The sequence below is a fragment of the Eurypyga helias genome, unplaced genomic scaffold (genome assembly GCF_000690775.1).
Source record: "Eurypyga helias isolate BGI_N326 unplaced genomic scaffold, ASM69077v1 scaffold6251, whole genome shotgun sequence".
Classification (NCBI taxonomy): domain Eukaryota; kingdom Metazoa; phylum Chordata; class Aves; order Eurypygiformes; family Eurypygidae; genus Eurypyga; species Eurypyga helias.
In genome coordinates this window covers 16,633-42,931 of record NW_010230067.1, presented here as the reverse complement: position 1 = coordinate 42,931, position 26,299 = coordinate 16,633, and the positions used below count along the sequence as shown (strand labels likewise).

Here is a 26,299-nt window from a genome sequence, read left to right as displayed (position 1 = left end):
AATGCGGCGAGCCCAGGCGACGGCGCACCCCACTCCAGGAGAGAGCCTTGCAGCCAGCTCCGCTCGCCTGCCGCCTCGGCGGAACGCCGCCACCTCTCTCCCCAGCCTTGCTGCTGGACCCTCTGCTCACCAGCAGTCCCGCCACCGAAAATAAGCCCCCTGCCCGAGAACGCACGTGCTGGGTTTTAACCCCCCGCACCCAGAAATCTGAAGGAATCAACAGCTGCTGGCTTCTAGAAGCAGCAGGAACCTCTCCTCATTCATCTTGCGTTCCTTCCCACGTTCACTGAGGCTAGGAACGATGGCTGAGTTCCACACAGACGAAGCGAAACGCAGGTGAAGGCAGTGGGGTTTTGGAACCGCCGCCCTGGGCGAGGCCAGAAGGAGCTGGCTCTGTAAACACCGGCACAAAAGACCTGGTGGTGCTGTCAGTGAATGCTGCCCTTGGGTTTTGGCTCCAAGGGCCAGCGGAGCAGCCATCCCAACCGAGCCTCCCGTCGCCTGTCCTAGCTCCCCTCTTCCTCCGCCCCAGTTATTTAGTGTTTCTACCCCAGATACGCCCGAGCCTTCTGCAGGACACTGCCCTTTCACCACGTCTCACGCCGGAGAACAGCTCTGCCAGACCTTTCCAACCCAGCGCCCTCTGTGTCGGTGTTAGAAGGAATTCTGTGCTGCCGACCAGGAGAACGCGGGTGACAAGGATGGGAACATTCCTCCGGTCCGTGGTAGCGACTTACCCGCCCCCCTCCAAGCTGTCCCTTTTAAGACAGGGCTTGATGGGTAACACACCTTGAAAGAAACGTCCCGGCAGCAAGAGTGTGGTTTTTTCTAGTTTTTCAGGGGTTTTTATCCCTTTTTAACTTTAAGGTGCACAGCCCTGCCCCTCCTCCTGTTCACAACCCGGGCTGCAAGTCACCGAGTGTGAACTCCTCCTGTGACTCGCCAAGAAGGTCTGAGGAGGCCAGCGATGCCTTCCAAGGGACGTTACTGCGCTGAACGCCGAGGCTGGGGGGTGGCTTTGCCGGCGACTCCCTTCTTCCGCAGAGATCAGATGTGAGGCAGGAAATCACAGCTGAGCTCTGATGAGCCGAAGAGGATAAGCACACGCTTCTGCTCCCCAACAGCAGAGCAGATGGGGGTCACAAGAGCACGAACACGGGATGAACACGAAAAGTTTTCTTTTTAATTTAACAAGCACGAGTAATTTAATTCCTCAACCTTATTTCTACAGGAAATGCAGCGCAACGCTACCTCGATCCCATTCTCTCTCAGCCTGGACTGCCTCGGCAGGGTAGCTGAACACCCCTTATTTTACATCGTCCCACTCAAATTGGAGGCTGACGCAGGCCGCAGGAAGAACTGCGAAGAGTTTCCTCGCTGCGCGGACAGTTCAGGCACCACTTCAACGTTTACTCTCCAAGAGCTGTCCAGAAACACCCCGGGGCTTACCGAAAATGCTCGGTACCGACAGCGGCATGGGCTGCACGTGTGATGCCTAGGAAAGCATAAAGCCCCGTGTCACCTTACCTAGGGCAGGACGGAATGTGAAACCTCAACGGCCTGTCAAACTTGAGGTACCTGAGCTCCTGGAAACCCGGTGATTTAGTGACCATCTCACACCCGTGCAGAGGAGGAATCTGTCTGCCCCAGCCTGCGTTCTGCTCGTTTGTTTGGAACCGAGAGCCTGCGCGCAGCAGCTGACCTTGCCTTCTTGCTCGTGGGACCGCAACACCACCGCCCTTTCGCCAGCCACTTGTCCCGCGTGACTCGGCTAGGACACGGCTTTTCTTACAGGACACGGCTTTCGCTACTGCAGCCCTAATCCTCAGGCCTTACACTTCACATGGAATTCCGTTTGGAGGCGTAAAACGATAGATTTCACAACCCGGCCTTGCGTGAGACTTGTTCCAGCGACGCACAGCCAAGGGCCCTCGGAACTCGCCAAGAGCAGGGCCTGTGAAGGACGCGGATGCACGCGTACGAGGGAATGCTGTCGCCAACCAGGAGCACCGTTCCCGAGGGGTGAGAACAACCCCACAGCGCCAAGTTTCAGAATCTCACTCTACGCATGTCGCTGCCCTAAGGAAGCATCTTCTATCCAGAGAGGTCACAGAGGTCACCCTTACTGGTTTGATAATTTAGGTAACAAACCAGATTTCTGTGCCACTGTAATCCCCTCTTCTGATTACCTGCTCTTCCGGCTGGACAAACCCCACATTCCCATGCGATAATTACCAGCGTTACAATGGTAATGTAATGGTAATGTAAAATGCCAGCATAACAACCAGCAAGGGCAGCATCTGACTGTTTTTTCCTTAACTGACCCCCCCTCGGCAGGTGACCGGTGTCTCTTATGATCCCTTAAATCACCTCTCAGCCGTGCTGTTACAAGAAGGCAGGTGGCGGAATGCTGTTTTCTGTCCCCGACACAGCAATCCTGCCTCAAACTCACCCCCTTGGCAACGCCGATGGAAACAGAAAGCCAACGCTTATGCTTCCAGCGGAACGGGCTAAAGGCTTATGAGGTGGTTGCTGATGTCCTGCAACGCAGCACGTCACATGAATTCTATCGTTTCTCCAGCGGGGAACGTTGTGTCTTCAAACTAGAACATGAAACGCTTCCAGGAAACTCCTGAAGGAGGGACAGTGTTCTAAGTCTTGTGTCTTTTCTGGAGCTGGATACAGAATCCTTTAGACCAGGCCAAGACTGTAAAGAAAGAAGCCTAATCCCAAGAGCCTAAAAAAATCTGGCTTCACAACCTAACCTGCCATAAATACCAGCATTTTCTAGGGTAGTCAGTGTCCATCACTGAAGGCAGCAGGAGCTTCTCCTATCCAGGGAAGATGCTTAAATGAGGGTGGAAGTCAAACTACGTTACGTGTACAGCGGTGGTATTAAGACTTCCCCAATTCCTGCTTTATAAACACTGAACCGACCCAGCTCAGGGGATCGCCAAGGCAAAGCTGAATTCCATGAACGGTGCTTGGGAGTCCACGTTCCCTCACCTCTGAATTCTCAGGCGGTAGCGCTACAAAAGCAAGTCATTCCTACGTAATGCCCAAACGTGCAGTGTCTGTCATGCTCTTAAACTGGGCTATCCAAGAAATCTGGAAATGTACTCAGTTTATCCCTCTTTATATCCTGTATTAGTAACAGGCCTGTCCTTCCTGTGACGGAAGTATCCACGCTGTAAGACAGTAACACTCCGAAGAGCTCGGACAACACTGCAGCCTTTCTTCTATAACTGCAGATTACGAGGACCGTGCAGCAACAGGAACAAACCAGCAAGGGAGTACAGAGTAAGAGCTCAGCGTGCATTAACAGGAAACGCCAGGTTGGATGAGAGCGACAGTACAGCTCATCTCTGATAATACGTAATTCTCACTGCAGGAATCTTGGTTAAAAAACAAAGCACTAGAGCAGGACCTACAAACTGCAAGGTAGTGTATTTAATCAAGGTAACAGATCACAGAACCTGAACATTCAAAACAGCATCTGCAACAGCAGTTTATTACCGGTCCACATTACAGCATTTGCTCAACACTGAGAACAAGTTGGCAAATCAAAAACGATTTCAAAGCCTGTCACTTTCTGCAATACGCACACGTGAAAGGAATCCAAAAATACCTGCTTTGCAGATCATTTTAAAAATGACATAGGAGCACACACTCACAAAACCAGTTACAGTCTGGATACTCTCGGTCCCGTTAAGAACCAGAAGCTCTCACAGCAGCAAGTATGATCAAGGATACAACTAAAATTGAGACGACCTGAGTGTGGTTTTAGAAATAAGCATGAAGAAATTCAGGCACAACATCCATGAGGAGGATCACTACTCAGAAGCACAAACAGGTCTTTGCTGGAAGCGATGAAAGAATTACACTGGAGGAAGGAATGACATCGGCAATGCAACAGACCATAACGTACATTACTAAGAAAGTGTATGAAATCTTACAATCATCAATTCAGAATTACTTGGTAATATATCTTCCATATCAAAACTGAACAGATAGATAGGTAAGCTTCATTCTGAAGTTACAGAAGTTGGAAAAGAGCTCCTGCGCCTGTACAGGTTACATAAGGCGTTCTCAGGCACAGGCAAGGTAAGATTTCTGACAGTCTTTGCAGAGCACTCTTCATTCCTTGACTTCAGCCTGCTGAAGCGAGTTCTTCTGTCCTGCCCAAACAGCCGCAGAACACGTCTTCATTCTCCACATCACGCTACTCAAGCCCTTCCATCCCTATTTCCCCAAGCAGAGTCCTCGTCACACACCTGATGATGCTGTCAAACATCTTTCTTCAACCTTCTTATCTCGGCTTGGAGAGCCCCATCGTGGGAAGGTTTAATGAGCAGCTTGAGGACCCCGTGAGAAACCAGCCCCAGGAGAGACAGCTGTCTATGCAAACTGCCAGCCCGCACGCTCGTGAACGGCAGGTCCTTGAGCCTGAAGCGCCTGGCTTCCCTGGCCTGCACCCGCCCGTGGCTAACCAAGGGGAGTCGGGCCTACTCTGCCCCTTTGTTTGCCTCTGCCCCAGGCCAGGCTGCGGGTCAGACACTAAGGCCACCTTTCAACCGTCAAGCCTGCAAGTACTGCTGGGCCCCCGGACCAGGATGCGTGTGTAGGCTGCACCTCACGTCCGCACACGATGTGAAACCCTGGCACACTCCATCTCCCATGCTTCAATCTCCCTGGGAGTGAAACCTGACACACAGAAGGAGAAGGAAGGCCCGGCTGGCTCTTGGAGTCTGCAGATGGCAAGACTCGCAGGGACGCTGCTACCTAGAGCAGCACGAGTGGTGGAAAGCATCGCCTCTGTCGTGTTTTTCTTCCAGCCCAAGGAGGGACCAGGTCTGGGCTCCCACACACAGAGCTAAGCTCAGTTGGCAAGGGAATCAAAGTGGTTTTAAGAAGACAGTTTCATTTCTGTGAGCTTACTGAAAAGTTTTACAAGCAAAGACAACTGATGTTACTTTTATCTTTAATCACGCCAAATATTATAATCCGTTTCTTCTAGTTTCCCTGTACCCTGTCTCAGGTTGTGAACAGCCCCCCGTAACTCTGCAATGTCAGGATGGAAGGATTTTACATCACTCTTTGATACTAAGTAACTTCTTGAAATAAGACACTCATCAGCAGAAAATGCTCTTACCTCGGTAAACGCACGGATCTCTAAGTGCTTACTTCAGGACTACTCTGCAAGCTCACACGGGCCAACCTTGGCGAGAGAAAACACTCTCCTATCCCCCTGGTTGATAATGCTGAACGTTGAAAGAAGCCACCCCGAGCACGTGGACGACTTTATCTGCCTCCACTATTCCGTAAACAATAAAAACCAAAGGCAAGTTCCCGATCTATCAAATTCCGCTTCCTTGAATTGGTAAGAATGAAGAAGGCTACTGGCCCAGGAATGGATGTGGGGTTACCATTCACTTCAATCTTGATTCTATAAAACCTGTGTATCGCGACACAGCAAACTGCAGAGTGACTCAGCGCATTCCGGAGGCTCGGTTTATGGATGTGGGGTTACCATTCACTTCGATCTTGATTCTATAAAACCTGTCTTACGTGTATCGCGACACAGCAAACCGCAGAGTGACTCAGCACATTCCGGAGGCTCGGTTCGCCGTACAACACGCAGTGTCATAGAACGTCAAAAACCTGGTGACGCTGTACAAAAACGTTATGAAAGGATGTCCGGACGCGTTACAAAAAGCGTAACTTCGTCGTCAGAATGTGAATGCTCCAACGTGTGGCCGGATAATCCTCACCACTACAAAATTCTCCCTATCCATGGCATCATGGCAGAATTTTTTTATGCTTTTCCCTGTCTGCCGGGTGTCCCAGACACTCTAAAGCCATTACCTACTGGCTGTGCACATCTGCTCCGACAGATTTTAAGAAGCAGACTCATTTTCAGAGAGAAGTAGCTCTTTCTTTCTTTTGAAAATGCCTTTTAAAAGGATCCTGACATCGAGTTTCCAACATGAAGGATCCAAAAATCACTACTCACGGCTGGAAAATTTAGCCATCAAATCCCCATAGAGCAGTAAGCTCTCAGGCAGACAAATCTTGGGGTTTTTTCCCAGTGCACACCGTAAAGTTCTGGGCAGATGCACATTGAAACAGAACAGTCTCTTTCATTTGTTTGTTAGGCTCTCATTTCAAGGTCTGAAATCCCCTAAATGTAATAATCTCATTGAAACTGGGAGGAAACAAGTCTCTTGAGTATATTCTTGATGCTGCCCCAACAAAGGCCACCCTACAACACAGGTCTGGCAGACCTCTGTCACATTAAATGGTACACGCTCCCTTTATACATCTGACCAAGGTCGCAGAGTATCGTGAGAAGTAATTTATGCAAAGTTAGTTTGGTTTTGCTAGTCAAAACACCATTTTGTCATATTCAAGTAAGGTAACACATTGTTAGAAGGGTTTCAAAACCTCTAATACTGCAGGGCTGAAAAAAAGCTTTTGTTTATTTCTCTTTATTAAAATAATTTATTCCATCCATTAACGTACGCCATATTTTCACAGATTTAAATAATACACTAAAAAAAAAACCTGTTTCTCTGTAAGTTGATTTTATACACATAACAGTTCCTACGTCATATGGCTGTTTTGCGGTGAGGTAATTTTCTATATGGCATAAACCTCAACTTGTCAAGAGCAGACAGCATTTCGTTCTGTCCTGAATTCGTAACTTAAAGGTTATGGCTTTTTTGTTTCTTCAGCAAACAGTTCTTCAATAACAATAATAATTAAAGAAAAGTTACTGCTCCTTCTGTGCAAAATCAAGCACCTAAAAACGATTTCAAAGCCAACAGAAGGGCAGAAATTTCAGCAAGTTCTGAAAGGTCCACTTTACCTTCCCACGTGCCGTAAGTCATCAGCGAAATCAAGATGTATTTTAAAGGCAGGTTGCAATAAACTGAAGAATATATTAAAAAAAAAGAACTTACCAAGAAGCGGAATCGCTTGGGTGACAGGAGCAGGTACATTAGTAGGTGCTACAGGAGGTGGAACAGTCCCATATATTTTGGAACTATCGGTAGATTCAGCAGTCCCTCTGGATCCAGAAACCACTGTTGGGATGGGATTTCCTACAGATGAATCTTTTGTAGTGTCTTCATTCACACCAGTTGCTGTAGCTGAGAAACAACGCAGCGATGATGTGTTAAAAGAGAGTCAGCTTTTGCGCCTGCACGGTACCTTCTACCGCCGCTTGCCCGAGATTTAACACTTACAATTTGGGATGTTTACTGCTGGAGTGTGAGGAACAGATACCGGAGGAGTTATAGGTGGTGGTGGCCCAGGAGGAAGAAAGCCTGTAAAAAAAGGATGTATTAACACCGAGTATCCCTTTGCCAAAACATATTTGTGCAGTTTATATGGCAGATGCTTTTATTTGCTATACGGTTAAAAAAAGGACTTGATATTCCTAATACATATATAAATATACCTGGGGGTAAATGCATTGGGTTGAAACCAGGTCGTAAAAATGGAGGCGGTGGCGGTGGTGGCACTCCAGGAGCAAATCCAGGAGGTGGGATTCCTAAAGGTGCTGTGAAAGCAGGTGGTTGGAGTGCACCAACCACAGGAGGACCTGATGGATGTGGTGGAACCTAAGAAAAAAAGGAAGGGGAAAAATGCGTTACCTCAAGACTGAATGGATTCTTTGCTGTTCAGCTGCAGACTGCTGGCTTTGTCCATCAAACCCAGGGAAGTTAAGCTCCCTCAAATCACTCTGCAACAAGGTGACTTACATAACTGACCTAACCAGCAGTCACACAACTCCTACAACTTAAAAATATCAACACCGACCTTGTTTGCCTTTATTCTTAAAGAAAAAATTGTTCTCCGTGGTAAGTTGGTACTAATGCCTGCTGGTAACGCGTCTAAACACACACTCTGCACCGCAGCTGGAATCCTTTCACCATCCAGCATGACACACCACACTGCACACAACTTTGGAGAAGTTAAACTCCTTTTCTTTTTCACTACCTGAGTTTGTGTATTATAGTCAAGTGACCACTGCTTCCTTTTCTTTTTTTTTTTTTTTTCCAAACTTCTGGGTTTTTTTCAAGCTCTGAACGAAAACTGATTTAAATTAAATTGGTCCTTAGACCTGTATGTGTGAGTTTACGACACAAACCGGAGTAAACGCCCTCGCCAGGCCAGCAGTGCACAGGTCGGCATACCCCGGAGTACCACAGAGGGCCCAGACTACCTGGATGAACACTGACTTTGAGCAACTCTAGGGGTGTTTTCCATTAATCACAGGTAAAGCTTTCGGAAAAGCGCTCCAAACTCACAGTAACCCGATAATCTCAGTAGGTCTTTTTTCACAGGGCACTCCTTCACCGAACAACAGCTCACAACAGGAGCCCGCTGCAGCGACAGATCTGCTGGTGGCAGGACTGTTCCCGTACGGACAGCGTGCGAATAGCAGAAGGAACTGAGGAGGGTGTATGAAGACGGCAGAAAGGTTTAAAAAAAGAGAGGAAACTTGGCAGGTGCCGTCAGTCCTTAAGTAGTTAAAAACTGAGGAAACCGTGGATGAAGCACGTGCACGCAACGGCTTTAGGAGGTATAATGAACAGTACAATAACTGAGCCTGCCAGTTTCAGTCGGAAGGGTACGGGATGGATGCTGGACTGATGCACAACTCCCACATCTAGTTATACAGAGAAGGAGCACGTGGGACTAAGAAACACATCAGAAAATCTGGGAGGTACACACTCAACCCTGACTCTTGTTCATGGTTGAAAGCCCATTAAAGGAAGAAAATGGACTTCGGGTTGGACTGGGAAACTTACGGAAAGGGTAGCCACAGCAAAACCCCCGGCCTTCGGTGCAGAACCCTGGCAAAGCCTGAGCCATGGCTCACTGAAAGAGAATGGCAGTCTTGGTAGGGTAACACCAAGCTTCGCCAAGAGAGGGAACGCCAATTGCCCAAAACCTCATCAATGAATGTGCAACAGGAGTGATACCACAAGCACTGTTAACTGAAACTGACCCTCGGCAACCAAGAAATAGACTTCAGTGGATCTTGGACACTGCAGTCTGACTTAACACCAAACACAGACCCACCCTCAGAGGGGACCACTGAGGTGGATTACTCAGGCCTGCAGGAGTGGGACCAGGTTTCAGCAACAGCTCAGAGACCCCAATCTATGGGCGTGCAACGGCCTCGCTCCAGCGGCACAGCACAACAGAAGCACTCCACCTGTCCTGCCAACAACCCAGGACCCTGTGGCTGAGAAGATGCTGCGTGCACTGTTGAGGCCGCAGAACTAGACTCGGCCACGCAGGCCATCAGTCTCAGAAGGATGTTACCCATGTTAGGTACCTTATTACACAGAGGTTGCATTCATGGGCCAAGGTGGTACTGGCAGTAACAGGAGGACAGCCCGCAGTAGTACTCCGCTCACAGGCAACGGTCCAGCTGAGCAGGGCTCATTCCCTGTGTGTCCAGCCCAGGCTGGGGGGCAGCACAGAAGGCCTGTTCAGGATCTCCCAGAGAAAGGAGTGATGAAGCTCCTTCCAATCCTGCCTTTAAGCATGGGATTGTTAGAGCTGTGGGCAGACGGCAACACTGCTGACTAGGCCCTGGCCGGAAGTTCAGCCTCATGAGAAAGGGCATTAAGGGCATGAGAAGCTGCCAGGCGTGACAGGTAACGATGTGAGAAGCTGACAAGTTAGTGGCATAAAGGATGGCTGGATTTTGCAGGTGTTAACAGGGTGCTTCATGAACAACAGCCAAACTTCACAGATAACCAAAACACTGGGGATCTTAGGGGGAAAAGGACCTTCCTTGTGAGGCCAACAGTGCGTAAGTAACCATATCCAGGAATACCATACAAGGACAATATTACTTAGGTATCATAAACAGCAAATCTGGGTAGGATGCAGCAAAACTGGGACCAACATGAGAAAAAAAAATTCCATGAGAGTTGTTTACTTGGGAGGAGACTACAGTGGAGAAAGCACAACAAAAAGGAAAGTCAGTAAGTGAGAAGAGAGAGTGTAGTTATGGGAATCGTGCAGTCAAAGCTCTTGGCTCACCCATCACATAGCCCTGTGCTTGATCCCTGCAGCCTGAACCAGGACAATGCGTAGCACCTGGCCTGACACATCACACGCATCAAGCCTGCCTCTCCAGCCAGAGGGACCCGGGCGGGCAGGGGAGCAGCCCGAGGGATAGAGCAATCCGGCCTGCTATCGCTGCACTGATGCCCACTCCAGGCTGGAGAGCATCAGCAGCTACCCAGCCCTCACAACCACCTCCCCACTGCTCACAGTCCTGAGCGCTGCAGCCAAGTACAGACAAAAGCAGTTCTGCTTTTATCCAAGGACAGAAATACATCAGCTGAGTCACATGCAACGGTACTCTACAAATTTACTGAAACAAAAGAAGTGGAACAGAATGAGCTTTATCCTTTAGGTGCTAGGTCACATTTGCTTATTATACAACATGTTATTTTTACTACTAACACCACTAACATCACCACAGTGGAACTTAATTTGGAAGTTTTAAGAACTCTTTACAGATAATCAAAGTACCGTAATTTTATGGCCAGAGAAGACAATTGGATTGGTCAAGTATAAGACAGCATAAAGAAGTTCACAGCAAAGCTAAAGGTGAAGACTAAATACAGCTCTCTGATCCCGGTCTGAACTTGCGAAGACACAAGTTTCTTTGCTTGTCTCAGCTTCCTCAGATTCAGGTTTTTACTACGGCCATCAGCACACTCAGTATATTCTGAAACTGGTTGTTTCTTCCTTCACACTTTCTTTTTCACCATGGTTCGAAGGAAAAGAAACAAAATCTCTGCTATTTAATACAGTTAATAGTTACTACAAGTCTCTGGAAACTTGACTTCCATGTTCATTCACTGACACCACCTTACAGCATTTCAGGACTCTGTGTCAAAGCAACACAAAATTCAACGTACTGTGTCCTCAAACCACGTAATTGGCTAAGTCATGTATGTCTTCAGATTATGTGAGCTCTTGGCCTTTTCTGAGTGTCTGCCATATTGCAGTCCATAAATCACCTTTTCTCAAGACGTAAAATAGTTCTATTCACACTTCCTCCCATCTGGAAGAAGGTATTTTAACAGTGAACCAATACGATGAGAGTAGTAATGTGTCTGTCAGTAAATAAAGCTAAAAGAAACACAGACTAAGAAACACTGGAGTGTAATGGTAATAATAATGATTATTACATGCTACTTAACTGATGGCAAAACTTGAGTGTTCTTTTAGCAAATGAACACGCAGCGTCAGCTTTCACTAAAGAGACATTATACCAACAAAGGAAGAGTATGAAATAAACTCCCAAAGGCTGTTCAAAGAGAGTACACACAACGCGAACAAACGTGAAAGCAACATGCGCATTTTAGAAGGTCTGTAGCTTATTTACACCAACGGTGAGGAAATTTAATTAGGAAAACAGTAAAAAAAAAAAGCACAATCATAAAACCAAGAGGATGCAATTCAGCCCATTAATAAAAAGAATCTGTTGCAGTAGTTCATCCAGGGCTCAGAGAACAGATACTACAAGTACAATCCTACAATACTTCAGTTAAAGACCTGGCAGACACACATATGCTCTGTCTACAATAGCATCAGCGCAGCAAGAGGTTTTGGAGCAAATCCCCATCATTCCCAGCAACCACATGCTGACTCAGTTCCCAGGGCGGTTCTGGTGCGTGCAAACTACATCCCTTTTCAAGGAAATCAAACCAGATGCTCTGCTCCTGCTGGGCACAAAACATGCTCCAAACCCTACTGTGTTCAGTTTTTCTCAAGTCTTCCGTTGCCACTGTGACTTAGCAGAGAAGGAATGTTCTTCTCTGACACTGCACTGCTCTTGACAGGAAGAAGCTCAAGCAACGGATTTCAGGTGCATACTCCATGTATGGCACAGGCAAGTTTAGCTACCCAGAGCAAATGAGAAGCAACTCTCACCTGTGGAGGAGGTACTGTTATTGGTGCAGGCATGGGAACGGGAATTGGAACAGGTAAAGCTTTAGGTATAGGTGACACTGGTTCATTATGTGTAGCTTCTGCACCTCCATTCTGAGCTACTTCATTTTCAGACTTCTTGGGAATCCCCTTCCACTCTATAAAAGAAAAAAATCCAAACCCAAACACATGTATAAGCTCAGTAGAAGCAGACGAGTAGTCAAGCACTGCCATGTAAAACTACCATGCTTTGTGATGTTCACAAAAATGACATAATTGAAAACATTCAGATAATGAGAAGCACAGGGCTAAGCAGCATTTCAATGTGTTTCTGACAATGAAAATTCCAAATTACCTTTAACACAGCACAGTCAATCACTGACACACAGCAAGTGAATTTACTCAGTAATCATTTAACAATTCTTTGCACTGACAGCACTCATACATGCCCAGGACTCTGAAACACACGATCTATAACAAAACCAGTAAGGCTCTTTTGGGACAAGCTTTCAACAGATTCATTCCATTACTCTCAAGCAAGAAGGCAGCAGCTTCTTCACTAATTTGAAAAGTAATTTCTGAACAACATTTTCAAGTCTTGAACAAGGAACAGGACAATACAACAATGAAGATTCACAGCAAAATCGGAGAAACGCCAACTACAGCTTTCAACTCATTTTACAGAAGAAATATGGCTCATACTGTTTGCCAGAACTTCCTGGAAAAAGACAGCTAAGCAGAAAAAACGGTACCCGTGACGAGGCATTATGGGAAAGAGAAAAGCACTGAGAGGACTGGAACACACTGAGGTCCTGTTTATAACTCGTTACTTTCATTTAAAATACACACTCAACTTGGTTTTGTGTATTTATCACAAAGAGATGCTACCATTTACAATAACCACCACCCAATTAGGGCAAGTGGGACAGAATGACAAAACCCTGAAACAATGTTGCGCTGACTAGACAGCACACCACTCCGTAGTTAAACCAACACAGTAGTCTGGAGTATCAATTCACAGAACTTCAGGCAGTTTCAGTTTTTAAGTACTGCTTTCATTTAATATCACTTTTAAAATCCCAACTGCCAGCACACTAGCAACTCTGTATTGATTTGAAGCCGCTGATTATGACAGGTGTCATTTTCTTAATATAACCATATAAGCCTGGTATTCTCACTGGTTACATCCAAAGTAACAAGAATTCTATCAGATCCCTGTAAACACAAGACTTGCTAAAGGAACTGAGCGTGTCACAAGCGTGAAAACTACAGATACTGTTCTAGAAATTACCAAATTGCCCTCAGCTCAGTTGCTACACCAGTACTCCAAGGGCAGGCTCCTTTGCTAGGGGTGCCTCACACAACCCGGGGCGCGGGGGGCACCCAGCTAGCTCTGGGAGTGACAAGTACGCTTGCATCCTGCATCGCCATCAAGGGCAAACGCCAGAGCAGCTGACAGGTCACCTGGTATCCACCAGCATTTTTAGCCCAGCCTTTCGTAACACAGCTGCACAACTCGTGACGAGGGACTGCCCGTAACCGCTTACAAACTCTCTCCCACCTACGGGGTACACAGGCGGCGCTTCCCAGCCATTGCAAGGATCCTATATGCACCTCAGAGTGACAAAAGCCAGCCACACCACCTTCATTACACCAGCATGAAGAACAGTTTTCTACAAGCATTTAAAGATACAGCAATACTTTACCTGGACTAAGAGTTTCGTTGTCCAACATTCCTCCTTCACAGAAGCTTTCAAGATCTTCAGGTTTCACTTTGTCCCATGGTATGTAAGTAACACCTAATTCTACATCCCAATACTGCTTGTAATCTGGCTTTATTCCTTTATTCAAAGCCCATGCAATCTTGGGGGGAAAAAATACATGCAGTCAGTAAAATGTTTCCATTTTAATGGATTTAGTATTTAGTTCTCACAAAAGTGCATTACCATTTGAGGCTAAAAAGCAAAAAAACCCCTTTAACTGAAACATGAGGTTTCAATAGGGTTAGTTACTGAACTCCGAAATAAGAGGGATTATTGAAGCAGACTTAGTTGTTTTTCCTTGGCATGACTCTGACACACACTTCTGTGAACAAGTACAAAGGCAGTTTCTTCAAATGCCCCCCAGTCACTAAGGTGAGTTCTACCTCCCTTCAGAGGGCACTGCAACGCTCTAACACGACGTTCTACAAAAGGAAGAACTTCACTAATGAATGCGTTCCTCCTTACTGATTGCTACTCCTCTTTGTAAGATTATCTAATTAATCCCGGTTGTAAAACAAATAATCAGCAACAAGAAGAACATAGTTACAGTCCACTGTCCTGACTAAAAGGACACCATTTTTTGTTGGTTAAATAGACAATTATTGGCAACCTTTCAAGGAAGTTGACACAAGTTCCACTGGCCATATCACAGAACAGGAGGAATAGTTATCACGAAAAAGAAGTGGTCCACTCACACAGATTTCATAGAATCACAGAATGTTTTGGGTTGGAAGGGACCTTAAAGACCATCCAGTTCCAACCCCCCTGCCACGGGCAGGAACACCTTCCCCCAGGTCAGGTTGCTCAAGGCCTCATCCAGCCTGGCCTTGAAGACATCCAGGGATGGGGCAATCCCAGGTTCTAGGATTTACAGAACACCATACCCAGAACACATAGAAGTCTATAATACCCACAAGTCTGGACTACATGAAAAAGGATTACAGTAAAAGCAGTAACTTTAGAACAGCGTGACCTTTTCCAAGAAGTACCTTTATAGACTTCTGATTGACTTTGAAGTTTCCTCGGCTCAGTTTTTGTAGGGCACGGTAAGCATCTTGTCTGTGAACCATCACAATATAGGCACATCCTCTAGGCGGTATCATCTGTTTGTATTTCAAGAAAAAACAATAGTTCTGCTAGCACATTAACGAAGTAATGAATGAACCACATAGAAGTGCCCAATTACAGTGAGCTGGAGCATCAGCAGGTGTTTTGAAAAGGACTACGGTAGTATGAAAAAGCATGTTTGTTTCAGAGGCTGAGCGAGCCAGTATCTTCTGAAAACACACATTTCTAGTAAATTAAAAGCAACTTCATCTGTGGAAAGTTCTAGAGCATGTGGGAATACGGACAACTGTTGCATATTTAATCCTTCCAAACTGTTAAACAACAGTGTTCATGTACATGCTGTGGTCTGGCAATTAGTTACTTTGTTGGAAGAAACAAGACGCTCTAATTCCCCACTTGATTCCAGATACCACAAGCTGCCAGCTGCACCTTCCCATTCAGTTTTATCTGCAGTTTTGTAATTATTTTTATTATTTGGCATGCATTTGAGAAAAAACTTCTATATTGTTTTACAAAATTTGGGAATAGGAAGCAAATTACAGTCACTCCTTTTTGTTTGTTTAAATGAGATTTTATAGCTCCCAGAGCCACTACCATTTATATATAAAAATACGCTCAAACACACTAAGCATAACAACAGTTCTCCCTGTTCATGACTAAAAGGACAGAAGAGAAACAAGCAGAAGAAACCAGAACACCAGCTGGGAGTGAACGTTTCCATAATCAAACAAGGTGGAGCAGACAAGGAACTCGGCAGCGAGTAATCCTGTACCGGCGTCCTCAATAGCCCTTTCTCTTTCCATTCTCTCCAGAGAAAGGAACGATTTTTAGGAAAATGGGACAATCCTTCCATATGCATTTTTAAACTGCAAGAAACTAAAGCAACTGCCTTCTTGTTTTCCTTCAAAGCAGGGAAACGAATTTTTATACATGAGAAAACGCAACCATGTAGGCAATGAGAGCTCGACTCTTGAATGGATCAAAAATAAAGCTGTCTGAAAAGACTTTTTGTAAACAAGGTATCTCCAAGTAGCTTACACCGCACCGTTTATACTTACGTTTATTGATTCAATCGGGCCAAACTCCTCCAAAAGACTTCCAACATCCTGTTGAGTTGTCCTTTTGTCAAGCTGTCCTACCCAAAGCGTAGTACTACAAACTATGACGAAAGAGTTAACACAGATTGTAAGAGCACTTGGAAATACACCTTTCACAAGCCAGAATGTCTAAACAGTGATTTTAAACCAGTCAGTTATCCAAGTGAGGAAGTCTGCTAACATTAAAATACCTAATTTAATCGTTAGGAGTCTTTAACAGAAACTTCTTTCTTGCCTGCCTGGAGCTGTGCGAACAGCTAACGGCAGCGACCGCATCAGAATCACTGCCTGAACGCACTCACTGAGCAGCTCTCTAGTTAACTAACACTGAAGTTCTGATGGTTCTGAGGACAGTGAGGCTCTGCAAATCTGCATAAAAAGGAAAATCTTTGCTGCTCACGATGCTCCAGGAAATAACCCAACACATATAGCGGGTGTTTCACAACAAGGTAAAAACTCACCCTACTTAGTATGAAATCCAAGCTATGGGCCACCATCGCAAGTTAGGGATGGTACTCACTGGCAAGATGGTAACTGCATTGTTTATGGTGATACATCCACTACTAGTAAGATTTTCCTCCAGAATGTGGTGAAAATTCAACTACAATGAGCAACTGCAATTTTAACCTCCTTAGTGACCTCTTCAATGCCATTTCTTTCTACAGTTAAGCGAAAAATTATTGACACAAGCCTTTTCTTTCAGGAAAGAGTAAGCGACATGCTTATCTCGTCTTCATGCCTGAAGGTAATAAAGCAGCAGATGAGCTCAAAGTATCACATTCGCTGAAGCCAACTACAGCAACATTTAATACTCATCGATGTTTTCCCCGCTAAGTGATACAACACTACAAACCTAAAAAGCATTATGTGACAGAACCTGCAAGAGGTGTTGGCAAAAGCACATGCTGCACAACTGCCAGTAAGCTCTCAGTGAACAGCGACTAAGCCCTTGCAGTCCCTTTAAAGTAACGATATTGTCATTCACAAAGTTTTGGCTGGTTAGAACTCTCCAGGCTTTGTCCCTCCTCTATGAAACAGAATGTTCCCGTTTTACTTGATAACTCCTGAGAAGTTACTACATTTTGTCTATACAGAGGATTATTTAAAAAAAAACCCCAACCATTAGCCTGTGTGTTTGCCAGGTCAAAGCTCCCCTCCAGGTCTGAGACACACACAACACTGAATCAATAGAAAAACTGCAATTACGTGCTCGACTTCTTGTTGCTCAATCTGCTTTAGCTTATATGTCTCAAAAGAAGGAAAAGAAAAAACATGGTGTTTCAGCTTTTTCTTTCCTTAATTTACAGCCAAAATATTTCTGACTTGGAGATATTCCAAAAATGCCAAACTGTCTACTATGAGTAAAGGAAGTACAGGGATGTGTGGTGAATGTAATTCTTACCAGCTTTACAGCAGTTCAGAAAACTAAACACAGTATAAGAAATTACAGTTTACTTTTATCCTGCTTGGACGAGTCTGGGAACCCACATCAAATAGCATTAAACCCAAGAAAAACCAGCAAACCAAACCAAACCCACACCACATAAGGAGTTGGCTTGTGGGATATTCTGAGCAGATATAACACACTGAAGGTAAGCAGACTACAACGTTAAATTAAAAAAAAAAGAGTCTACTAGGTACAAGAAGTGTATTTCTTTGACATTTACTGTTTTCCTAAAATACATGTTCGTCTTAGTATTCTATTTTACATATGGATAGTATCTAGTATCCTCAATTTCACAGAATTCTAAAATTCATTAAAGAAAATGCTGGGCACAGACAAAAAAAACCCAGTTATGACCCAGGAAGACATTCAGTGTTACATGAATTTGCAGAGTCACATCAACAATAAAGAGAAAGAATGAACTTACCACTAACAGTTTCTGACTTGATCTGGGGAAGGCCTTTTGACCTGCGTTCTCTCTCCCTCTCACGTTCACGTCTTTCTTGTGACCGAGACTTTGGAGAGTGTCGGCGTCTATCCCTGGACCGCGACCGAGATCGACGATGACGTGATCTTCGAGATCGGGAGCCAGATCTTGAACGTCTCCTTTTAGGTGACCTAGTTTCAACCAACAACCATGCACGTTCAACGTTTCTGACCCATACACTGACAGAGTGATAACCGCTTCAGAGATCTATTTAAATAATCAGGCTAGAGTTCAGCTGATAAATAAACAAACAAACAGACCCAAGTTCATTCACAGGCATTTGGAACTAGAATAAATTCTTACAGGAGTTTATTAATGAATGCACTCCAGCTGAACAGCTGATCTTTTTTTAACTCCTTATCTTCTATTAACTCTGTATTGAAGTTGGCTATCAAAACTTAACGTCCACATTAACACAGGAATAAAACCCATCTACTTAAATGAGGAAAATGTTTTTTAGCCATTCTTTTGTAAAAGCTATAAACAAACTAAAAATAAATTCTGCCAGTGAAATGGAGTATTTTACATCACGTTCAAATTCTAAACAAGGTCTGGAAGACCGAGTAAACTTTCAAAGAAGTCATATCAAACTTGGCCAAGAAGACTCCTAACTAAGCAGACAGCTTTGCTTTAATACTGGAGCCAGATTTGTTAGGTCAGCCGAGATGTGAAACACTGCCTCTGTGACAGGCGAAGCCCCACACTGCTTCTGTCACAGGTTTCTTCATAAGAAAAGTGTCTTTAGAGCACCGACAAAATTAAACTATCATATTCTGTTTCCCTAATGCTTATTGGCAGGCAGTAAAGTTACTCTCTAACAGTAAGAGAGAACTGTATAGATACCCTATTTTCCTCAGAAGGTAGATGACTCTCAGAGGTTCACAAGTCTGAAGAGTCACCAGTTTCTCATTCCACTGTACTGAAGTACATAAACATTTAGGTGTATTTATACACAAGTCCCCTCAGAGGTGAAGAGATTGAAAGGGTCTCCTTTTTTTCCTCCCTTCCAGAAGGGGAATTCAAATAAAGCCCTTGGCAGTTTTGAATTTACCAAGGAATTTCACTAGCATTGTCCATATAGAGAATAATACAGACAGTAATTTCTCGTAATTAATCCGTAGATTAATTGAAATGGACTCTTGCTAAATGTGTCTTTTGGCATTTAGTCAGCACAATCAGGCACTTAGAAAAAAGGGCCACAAAGGGAAGTATGCTGAGTGGGGCACCCAAGCCAACTGGATATACAGGTAACAGGACTGGGTCCTGAGGCACTGTATATAGAGAATAATACAGACAGTAATTTCTCGTAATTAATCCGTAGATTAATTGAAATGGACTCTTGCTAAATGTGTCTTTTGGCATTTAGTCAGCACAATCAGGCACTTAGAAAAAAGGGCCACAAAGGGAAGTATGCTGAGTGGGGCACCCAAGCCAACTGGATATACAGGTAACAGGACTGGGTCCTGAGGCACTGTAAACAAGCTCCACCAACAGTTCAGCTCAGGTTAGCTCACCTCTCAGCTATTCACTGTCACCTCAGTCAGAGGTTACCACCTCGCCAGTAGATGTGGAAGCACAGCGCCAGACAATCAGCATAACTCTTCTCCTCAGTACTTGAAGTGTTTTCAAGCCTTTGGACATGACACACTTCAGCTCCCCGTGTTGAAGTCCAATACTTGATATAACGTATACCCTGACTAAAAGAACTTCCCCTAAGTTACCTTGATGCAGACCTGGATCTTGACTTTCTGTTGTCAGAAGCATGCCGTTTTCCCTCTTGAACAGGTGGCTGTTCTACTTCCATATCCTAAAATATTAAGTTGACTGGTGTTAAGGGTGAGTAGCGTAAACGTTTTATTTCATAATATACCTAAATTATGTCAGCACTAAATTTACATTGAATATTCACATATGTGGAACGAGGACGTAATGCAACCTCCCTCAGAAACTTCACCACTACTTTGTAGTCACTAACAGGGAGACAGTCCAGTATTAAATGAACTTAATACAGACACCGCAAAAAGGTAATGAAAATAATTTACACAAAATTTTCCTATCCAATTCGTCAACTATTGGGTTCCCACATTTTAGTTGATTTCAGCACCGCATTTATCTCTGCAGAATATGATGATATTCCTTAAAGTCAACCAGTGGATCTTGCTCTGTCATGAAAATCACAGGCAAAGTAAGGCCTACTGGAAAACTCTTCTCCAAGATGTTACAGGATAAGCCATACATAAGTGAATTACGATACAGTAAATTTGAAAAACGAAGCATTAAGACCTCAAAACAACATGTAAAATGCAAGAACCTGCTTAAAAGAAAACCCCAAAAGTTCAATACAGCTCTTCCTTCCTACCCCAAACCCTCTACACCTTCCCACTGCAGAATATACTGTGTCCTGCCTAAACTTTAAATAGTCTTCACGATGTGACCCTGGCAGGGAACATCCAAATAAGCAATCTCTCAGAATATACCCATTCAACAGATTTCAAGACTAAAAAACTAATTATCAAGATATGCTTGAGAATTGTCCCTTTATTCCAAGTGGAAAGCAAGAACTTATTTCTAGAATCACAGGTCACCACATAAAAACACCTGGGTACCACCTCTATTTTTCACTTTAGGATTTCCTTTTCCTGGACAAGAGAGGCAAATATTCAAGTTTGTTTTTTTTTTAAATACAGACTCTCAAATAGACTTGCTCTTTGATTTCTTAAGAGCAGCCAGCTACTGAACCAACAATATCCTACCAAACCTCAGAAATGAGAGAGGTGTTTACACACGTGTGGGTTCTTCAAAAACTTTTACAGACTTCTGAGTGCATTTCCGCTATATTAGTGATGTGCCAGGCTAACACAGCAGGTACCAGGCTAACATATAATTAAAATTTAAATTTGCCAGATGGTTTCCTCTCCAGAATGAGATTCCTTTGTTAGAATTCCATGGAACAAAATATTCCCAAAGCATGACGAGGACAGGAAAGGAAGGACGAGTCAAAGCGAAAAGGACAAGAAAGATGCAATCCCAAGTCTTTCACAAAAGAAGGCCTAAAGCATACATATGCTGGCCTTGCTAGACTTCTGAAATACCAGATTTGTCACGTAGCACTACAGCTATCCCACTTTCTCTCAGATGAACTACCCCTCACAGCCATCTCTGCCCATAGTTATTAGGAAATTTCCTCTCCTGAACCAACCACGCACATTTGAAAAAAACATGTATTAGAGCATTTAAGTCAGTTTGTTTACTGCAAGGTGTCCTCACCTGCTGATGTGGTTTTTGCATGTGTGATTCACTCTGTACTGGAAAAGGAGACTGAAAAGTTTGCTGCACAGGTGCTGCTGGCGGAATTACAGGCTGAGCCATGGGTGGAAACTGTGGAGTAGGCAGGAGACCAAAACCTGGCATTTGCCCATTAGGAGGAAGCGGAACCTTTGGAGAAGAAAAGACACCAAAAAATCCATTTAGGAGAAGAAAATTACATTAGTTTTCCCAATTTACTAAAGTAAAACTGTATCTCTGCTCCAAAGTCACAATAAAAGACCAGAAGCCTGAGAAAGCTAGATGAAGTGTTTAGGCGGACAAAATACAAATCTTCAAGGCTTGACTAGAACAGAGAAGAAAAATACGTTTCTTGAGGGAACCTGGAGGGCTAAGCCATATTCAGTCTTTGCTAATATGAACACCAACTTCTTACTCTGGCACCACAGAAAACAACAGAAGACAGAAAACATAGCACACCAGAGGGACGAGTTACCTGGTGACGCATTGGATCCTGTTGTATTCCCATCATTCGCTGCTGAAAAGGATCCATATTTGGGAGTTGGGGAAACACTGGCTGTTGCATACCTTCTCCTGGAAATCCACTGAAACCAGTAATATTTTGATGAGACAAGTCAGCAGACAGATTCTTCTGCCCCCATGTTACGTATTTCTATGTACATTTATTTACAGAGTCTTGCTTCAAATTTAGACAGAAAAATTATCTTATGATCCCATTTCCTCTCTAAAAGGCAAAAATTAAAAAAAAAGGAGAAAGAGCATCTCCCTTATCTTTTCTGTGCTGTAAGAGTAGTTCTTTAGCATTTAAAGAAATGCTACACAGAGGTTTAAGCCTCTCTTCCCCCTGTACTTGTATGATCTTGTTAAAGATCTCAGTCTATGCAAATTATTCATGAAGGTTGTCTGCCTTAGGCTGACTTTCTTCCTTTCCAGTTCCTCTTCTGAGAACAAAAGAAGTAAGCCTTTTCCTCAAGGAAAATAAATAGGCTGCACTTTTGCTGGTAAAACGCCCTCTTTAGTTTGGGAGGAATTTAAGGCATAGGAGGAAGGGATATGTGTATCACACAAGGATTACAGTGATGCCGTTCACTTCCTGATTCAACACACAGAATGGACAGTGCTCGTGGAATTAATAAGGTCTATGCGGTTAGTAGGACCTGTTTACAGGATGGAGTTTGTGTAAGAAACTGAAACGGATTTCAGGAAGATAAAGGAATTCCATGGTGCTGCGAACGTGTTCAAGGCCAGGCTGGATGAGGCTTTGAGCAACCTGGTCTAGTGGAAGGTGTCCCTGCCCATGGCAGGGGGGTTGAAACTAGATGGTCTTTAAGGTCCCTTCCAACCCAAACCAGTCTGTCATTCTAAAAAATGGAACTTTGTAATATTTTACGACACAGGTGCCACACAATTCTGAGATGATTCTGAACAGATCAGTTTTTCATACAGAGTAATACTGATCTTGTGTGCCCAAAATGAGAATACTGGAATCCAATCTTCAGAGGCATCTTACACAACTATGAGGTAATAAGGACAGAGGTTTTCAAGTGCTACAAACAGAACATAAACATGCTGAAAAGCCTAGCCCAACAATCTCTAGCTGGGCATAAACTGTGCTTATGTTTGACCTACCTCATCTTTACGTACTCCAGAGTTCCATCTACATTACAGGGAAAATACTGCCCATTTGCTTAAAAGGCATTTTAATTATTTAATACTTCTGGAACATTAAAGTGCCCAAGGTGATAAACACAGTGAGAAAGCTAACAACACAGTTAGTGATTCTGTTTTTGAAAGCAAGGTTTGGATGGCATATACAGAAAGTAAGACATAGGGCCACATACTGAAGCAGGGAAAAAAGAAATATGGACTAACCCAGGTATCGAGCACCATCCAGCCTGTGCACTGAATGAGAGAGGGGTCCTGTGGAAAAAACTAGTATGTGATCACGTCATGTAAGACTTTATCATAATGCACATCAAAAGGGAAACAGGAGTCAGAGTTAGTTTGCGTGGGTATTTAGTGTTTGAGAATGTAAAGCTGCAAAGCCAATTTTAGTTTTTTGAACAGTTAAAACTAATGCAGTGTTTGGAACAGCATCTTTCCCCCAGCCAGCAAAGCAATCCAGCCGATCACTAACAACACCCTGACACACTCGGTTGTGCAATAAAAGCATGGGACTCATCTTGAAACCAAAACTCAGCCTTTCTCCACAGAACACATTCCTCAATCAATGATGCAACACACCAAACCTACACCAGATCACCACAGTAAAAAGGTAAAAAAACCCACTCCACCAGAAGTTGTTAACAACGTTTTAACTCTGGAATACAACAGTTAAGCACTGCAGTAACTTGGAATTTTAACTGCCTTTCTAACCTTTAGAACAAAGATTTGTTAGTTTTATTGTGACACAAAACTTACAAAGCTGGCTGAGAAACTGAAGGAGAAGGAGCTGAATCTTCTTTCTTTGACTCTTCCACTGCTTCTGGTTCATCATCATAGTCAAACCGATCCAGCAGCTTCTGAAAGATATTACATTCAGCCAACTCTTTTTTTCTGTATCTTACATAACTGGCAGCCAAAATATCCTTATTGTCAAAACCTAACTCTGTATCTAACAGCTCTGGAATTAAAGACAAGGTTAAACCAAGAAACAAAAAAATAATCTATATTCTAATACACAATCAGAAACGGTCCAAAATTATTTTCATTCAGCTTCAGAAAATGCAAAGGCATTTTCTTCCACAACAGGAAGCCGGCCTCCAACAGGAAAAAGACTACTATTTGCATCATTTTTCTCCTAACACACGAAGGACACTGAGGCAACCCATCAAGCGGTCTTCTACTAAACTGGAAACACTAAATGCGAACAACAAATGAAGACTTACTTTGTCAAATGATGTTTTTTGCTCGGGTGGTGGGAAAGCAGCTTTTTGTTCTGGTGGTTGTGCTGCTGTAGTTTTCAACTGAGCAGTAATAGCTTGAACCTGAGCCATCACAGTGTTGTCTATGACCGGTGACTGGGGTTTTTGAGGCTGTTGAAAAGTCTGAAGGATTTGCTGAAGCTACAAAAACATGTATTGCATTAAGTCTATATTCTCACATAAAACACATCGTGTTGAAAGAGTTGTACGATATTAATTTTACGTTAAACCAGAGCGTGGCACAGGATGAACACCACCCACCACCTGACTGAATTACGGAGAACGTTCAGCAAGACCAAAAGTCACTTTCTGAATACTTCAGTGGCAAAATTCCGCAGATCCCAAGATTTCAGCATTCAGGCCTTTCAACACTGCAAACTGGACTTAATAAAATTTTTGTTCATTTAACTTTTTTATTATGCCTTTAATAAAACTAAACATTTTGTCTGAATGTAATTGCATCAATTCAGAGCTAATTATTTAGAAACAGGTAACTGAATTTTCCTCAAATACCACAAATTACTGGACAGAAGGGTCACATATCACCCAAATACCAACTTTAACTCTCACAAGTTTTCCACTGAAGATCTCAGGAGGCTTTTTGTTTTGCTTCAAAAGAACAATATTACTTCCATATTTTTTTTCCCTCTCATTTAACATAAAAACTGAAGTTAGAAGGGAACCAAACATAAACAGGTTACCTGTTGTCCTTGCGTTGTTTGGAACAGCTGAGCTACAGCTGCAAAGGCATCAGAACTGGGCAACTGTGGCACAGTAGGTACTGAGTTAGCAGTAACTTGAGGGGGCTCTGAAGGAACCTTTGTTGGAGGGGGTGGCGAACCTGAGAGTTTCACAGGAAGTGAAAAAGAACTATGTTACTCCAACACATTCACCTTGCACTTCAGTGCATACAGCTACCTCCTCAAAACAAGTGTTTATTTACAGTACTCCATCTAACACAAAAGCCCTATCTAAAATATGCTGTTCTCTTCATTTTGCCTTTAACTGCTCCATTCACTGAGCAAATCTGTGCGTTATGTACCCTAAGACAGAAAACACAGAGAAACGGCAGGGAAGCTACTCCGGCATGGTGCTTTAGAGCACAACTGAATGTGTGTAATTGTACAATTTCAGGAAAGTTAAGAAAAAACGTATTTCTCAGTGTTAAGCAATGCGTATTTAAAATGTTAGTTCTGGTTAAAAAGTTCTGGACTCACTCTTCTGGATGAGTATTTCAAATCAGTTACCTAATGGTTCATTTTAAGAGCAACCGAGTCTTTCTTCATGTCTCCTATCTCCTAGCAGTTACTGAACTTTTGCTAAAATGTCTGGTAATAATTAACGGTTTTTAAAAATTATTGCACAAGCAAATTTTTTCTTTGATAAGGTTTGTTCACGTGCCACTTCTGCATGGACACAAGCCAAACCTGCAGCTAACAGATAAATCCTCCTACCATAAAAATAACTTTTACTAATTCTTCCATGACAAGACCCCCATTTCCACTGAGCTTTACTAAAACTGAGATTGCATTTTAAGACAGTATTAGCTTTCTCTACGCATGCAGCTTTCCCAACTCTTTGCTTTAATTACAGTGCTTCTTTAAAATAAACGTTTTGCCAATACAAAGAAAATTAGCAGAAACACCATCAATGCCTACGTGCTGCAATCAAGTAGCCATTCTTCACCAAATGTGTTTTTATGGACTGCCATAAAGCTGTACAAGGAGAGACAGTTTAAAAACTCCACAGATAGAACCATTTTTCAGTTTGAGACACTAAGCAAATGTTCACCTCACAATATGAACTTCTTTAAAGCCATTCATCTGTTTGCAGTTTAAATCACTGCAGGGTTGACATGCAGCAAGCAGACACAAACATGCTGAATAATATTTTCCCAGAAGTCAGATGCCAGAGAAAAATACTGCAAAAAGATATGTGATTGTTTTTAATATAAATTAACTCCCAAATTGTTTTCTGTATATATTCAGAAGGATATCTGCCTGCTCAAGGGAGAAAATTTGCATTTCTCTTTTTTTTTTTGACTAAACAGATTTTGCAGCATTATTGAGCTAAACAGATTCCATTTCACATAATGAATTAATATGTTTATTATTATTCATTAGCATATTTATTTCAGGGCCAAATTACTCCCTCTGGTGCATCTGAACAATCTCGCTGAAATCAGTAATCCTGTACATGAAAAATCTATGCAGAAGGCACCCAACCTGTTATAGAAGTGAGACAAGGATGGAAAGAGT

General features: G+C 43.5%; 1 protein-coding gene across 1 annotated transcript in view; it reads right to left on the bottom strand.

The window, feature by feature from the left end:
* Window positions 1-5,240: 5,240 nt before the first annotated feature.
* The window catches only part of SCAF4 (SR-related CTD-associated factor 4), a 26,546-nt gene continuing 5,487 nt past the window's right edge, over window positions 5,241-26,299 (bottom strand). The window contains exons 5-20 of the mRNA XM_010160605.1: window positions 24,743-24,882; window positions 24,006-24,182; window positions 23,539-23,639; window positions 22,990-23,037; window positions 21,593-21,701; window positions 21,100-21,267; window positions 19,554-19,639; window positions 17,773-17,963; window positions 15,863-15,963; window positions 14,726-14,839; window positions 13,680-13,836; window positions 11,977-12,131; window positions 7,463-7,625; window positions 7,248-7,328; window positions 6,963-7,151; window positions 5,241-5,314 (exon numbers count right to left, since the gene is read on the bottom strand). Of these exons, the coding sequence (XP_010158907.1) occupies window positions 5,241-5,314; window positions 6,963-7,151; window positions 7,248-7,328; window positions 7,463-7,625; window positions 11,977-12,131; window positions 13,680-13,836; window positions 14,726-14,839; window positions 15,863-15,963; window positions 17,773-17,963; window positions 19,554-19,639; window positions 21,100-21,267; window positions 21,593-21,701; window positions 22,990-23,037; window positions 23,539-23,639; window positions 24,006-24,182; window positions 24,743-24,882 (2,054 nt within the window). The remainder of the gene's footprint in view (window positions 5,315-6,962; window positions 7,152-7,247; window positions 7,329-7,462; window positions 7,626-11,976; window positions 12,132-13,679; window positions 13,837-14,725; window positions 14,840-15,862; window positions 15,964-17,772; window positions 17,964-19,553; window positions 19,640-21,099; window positions 21,268-21,592; window positions 21,702-22,989; window positions 23,038-23,538; window positions 23,640-24,005; window positions 24,183-24,742; window positions 24,883-26,299) is intronic.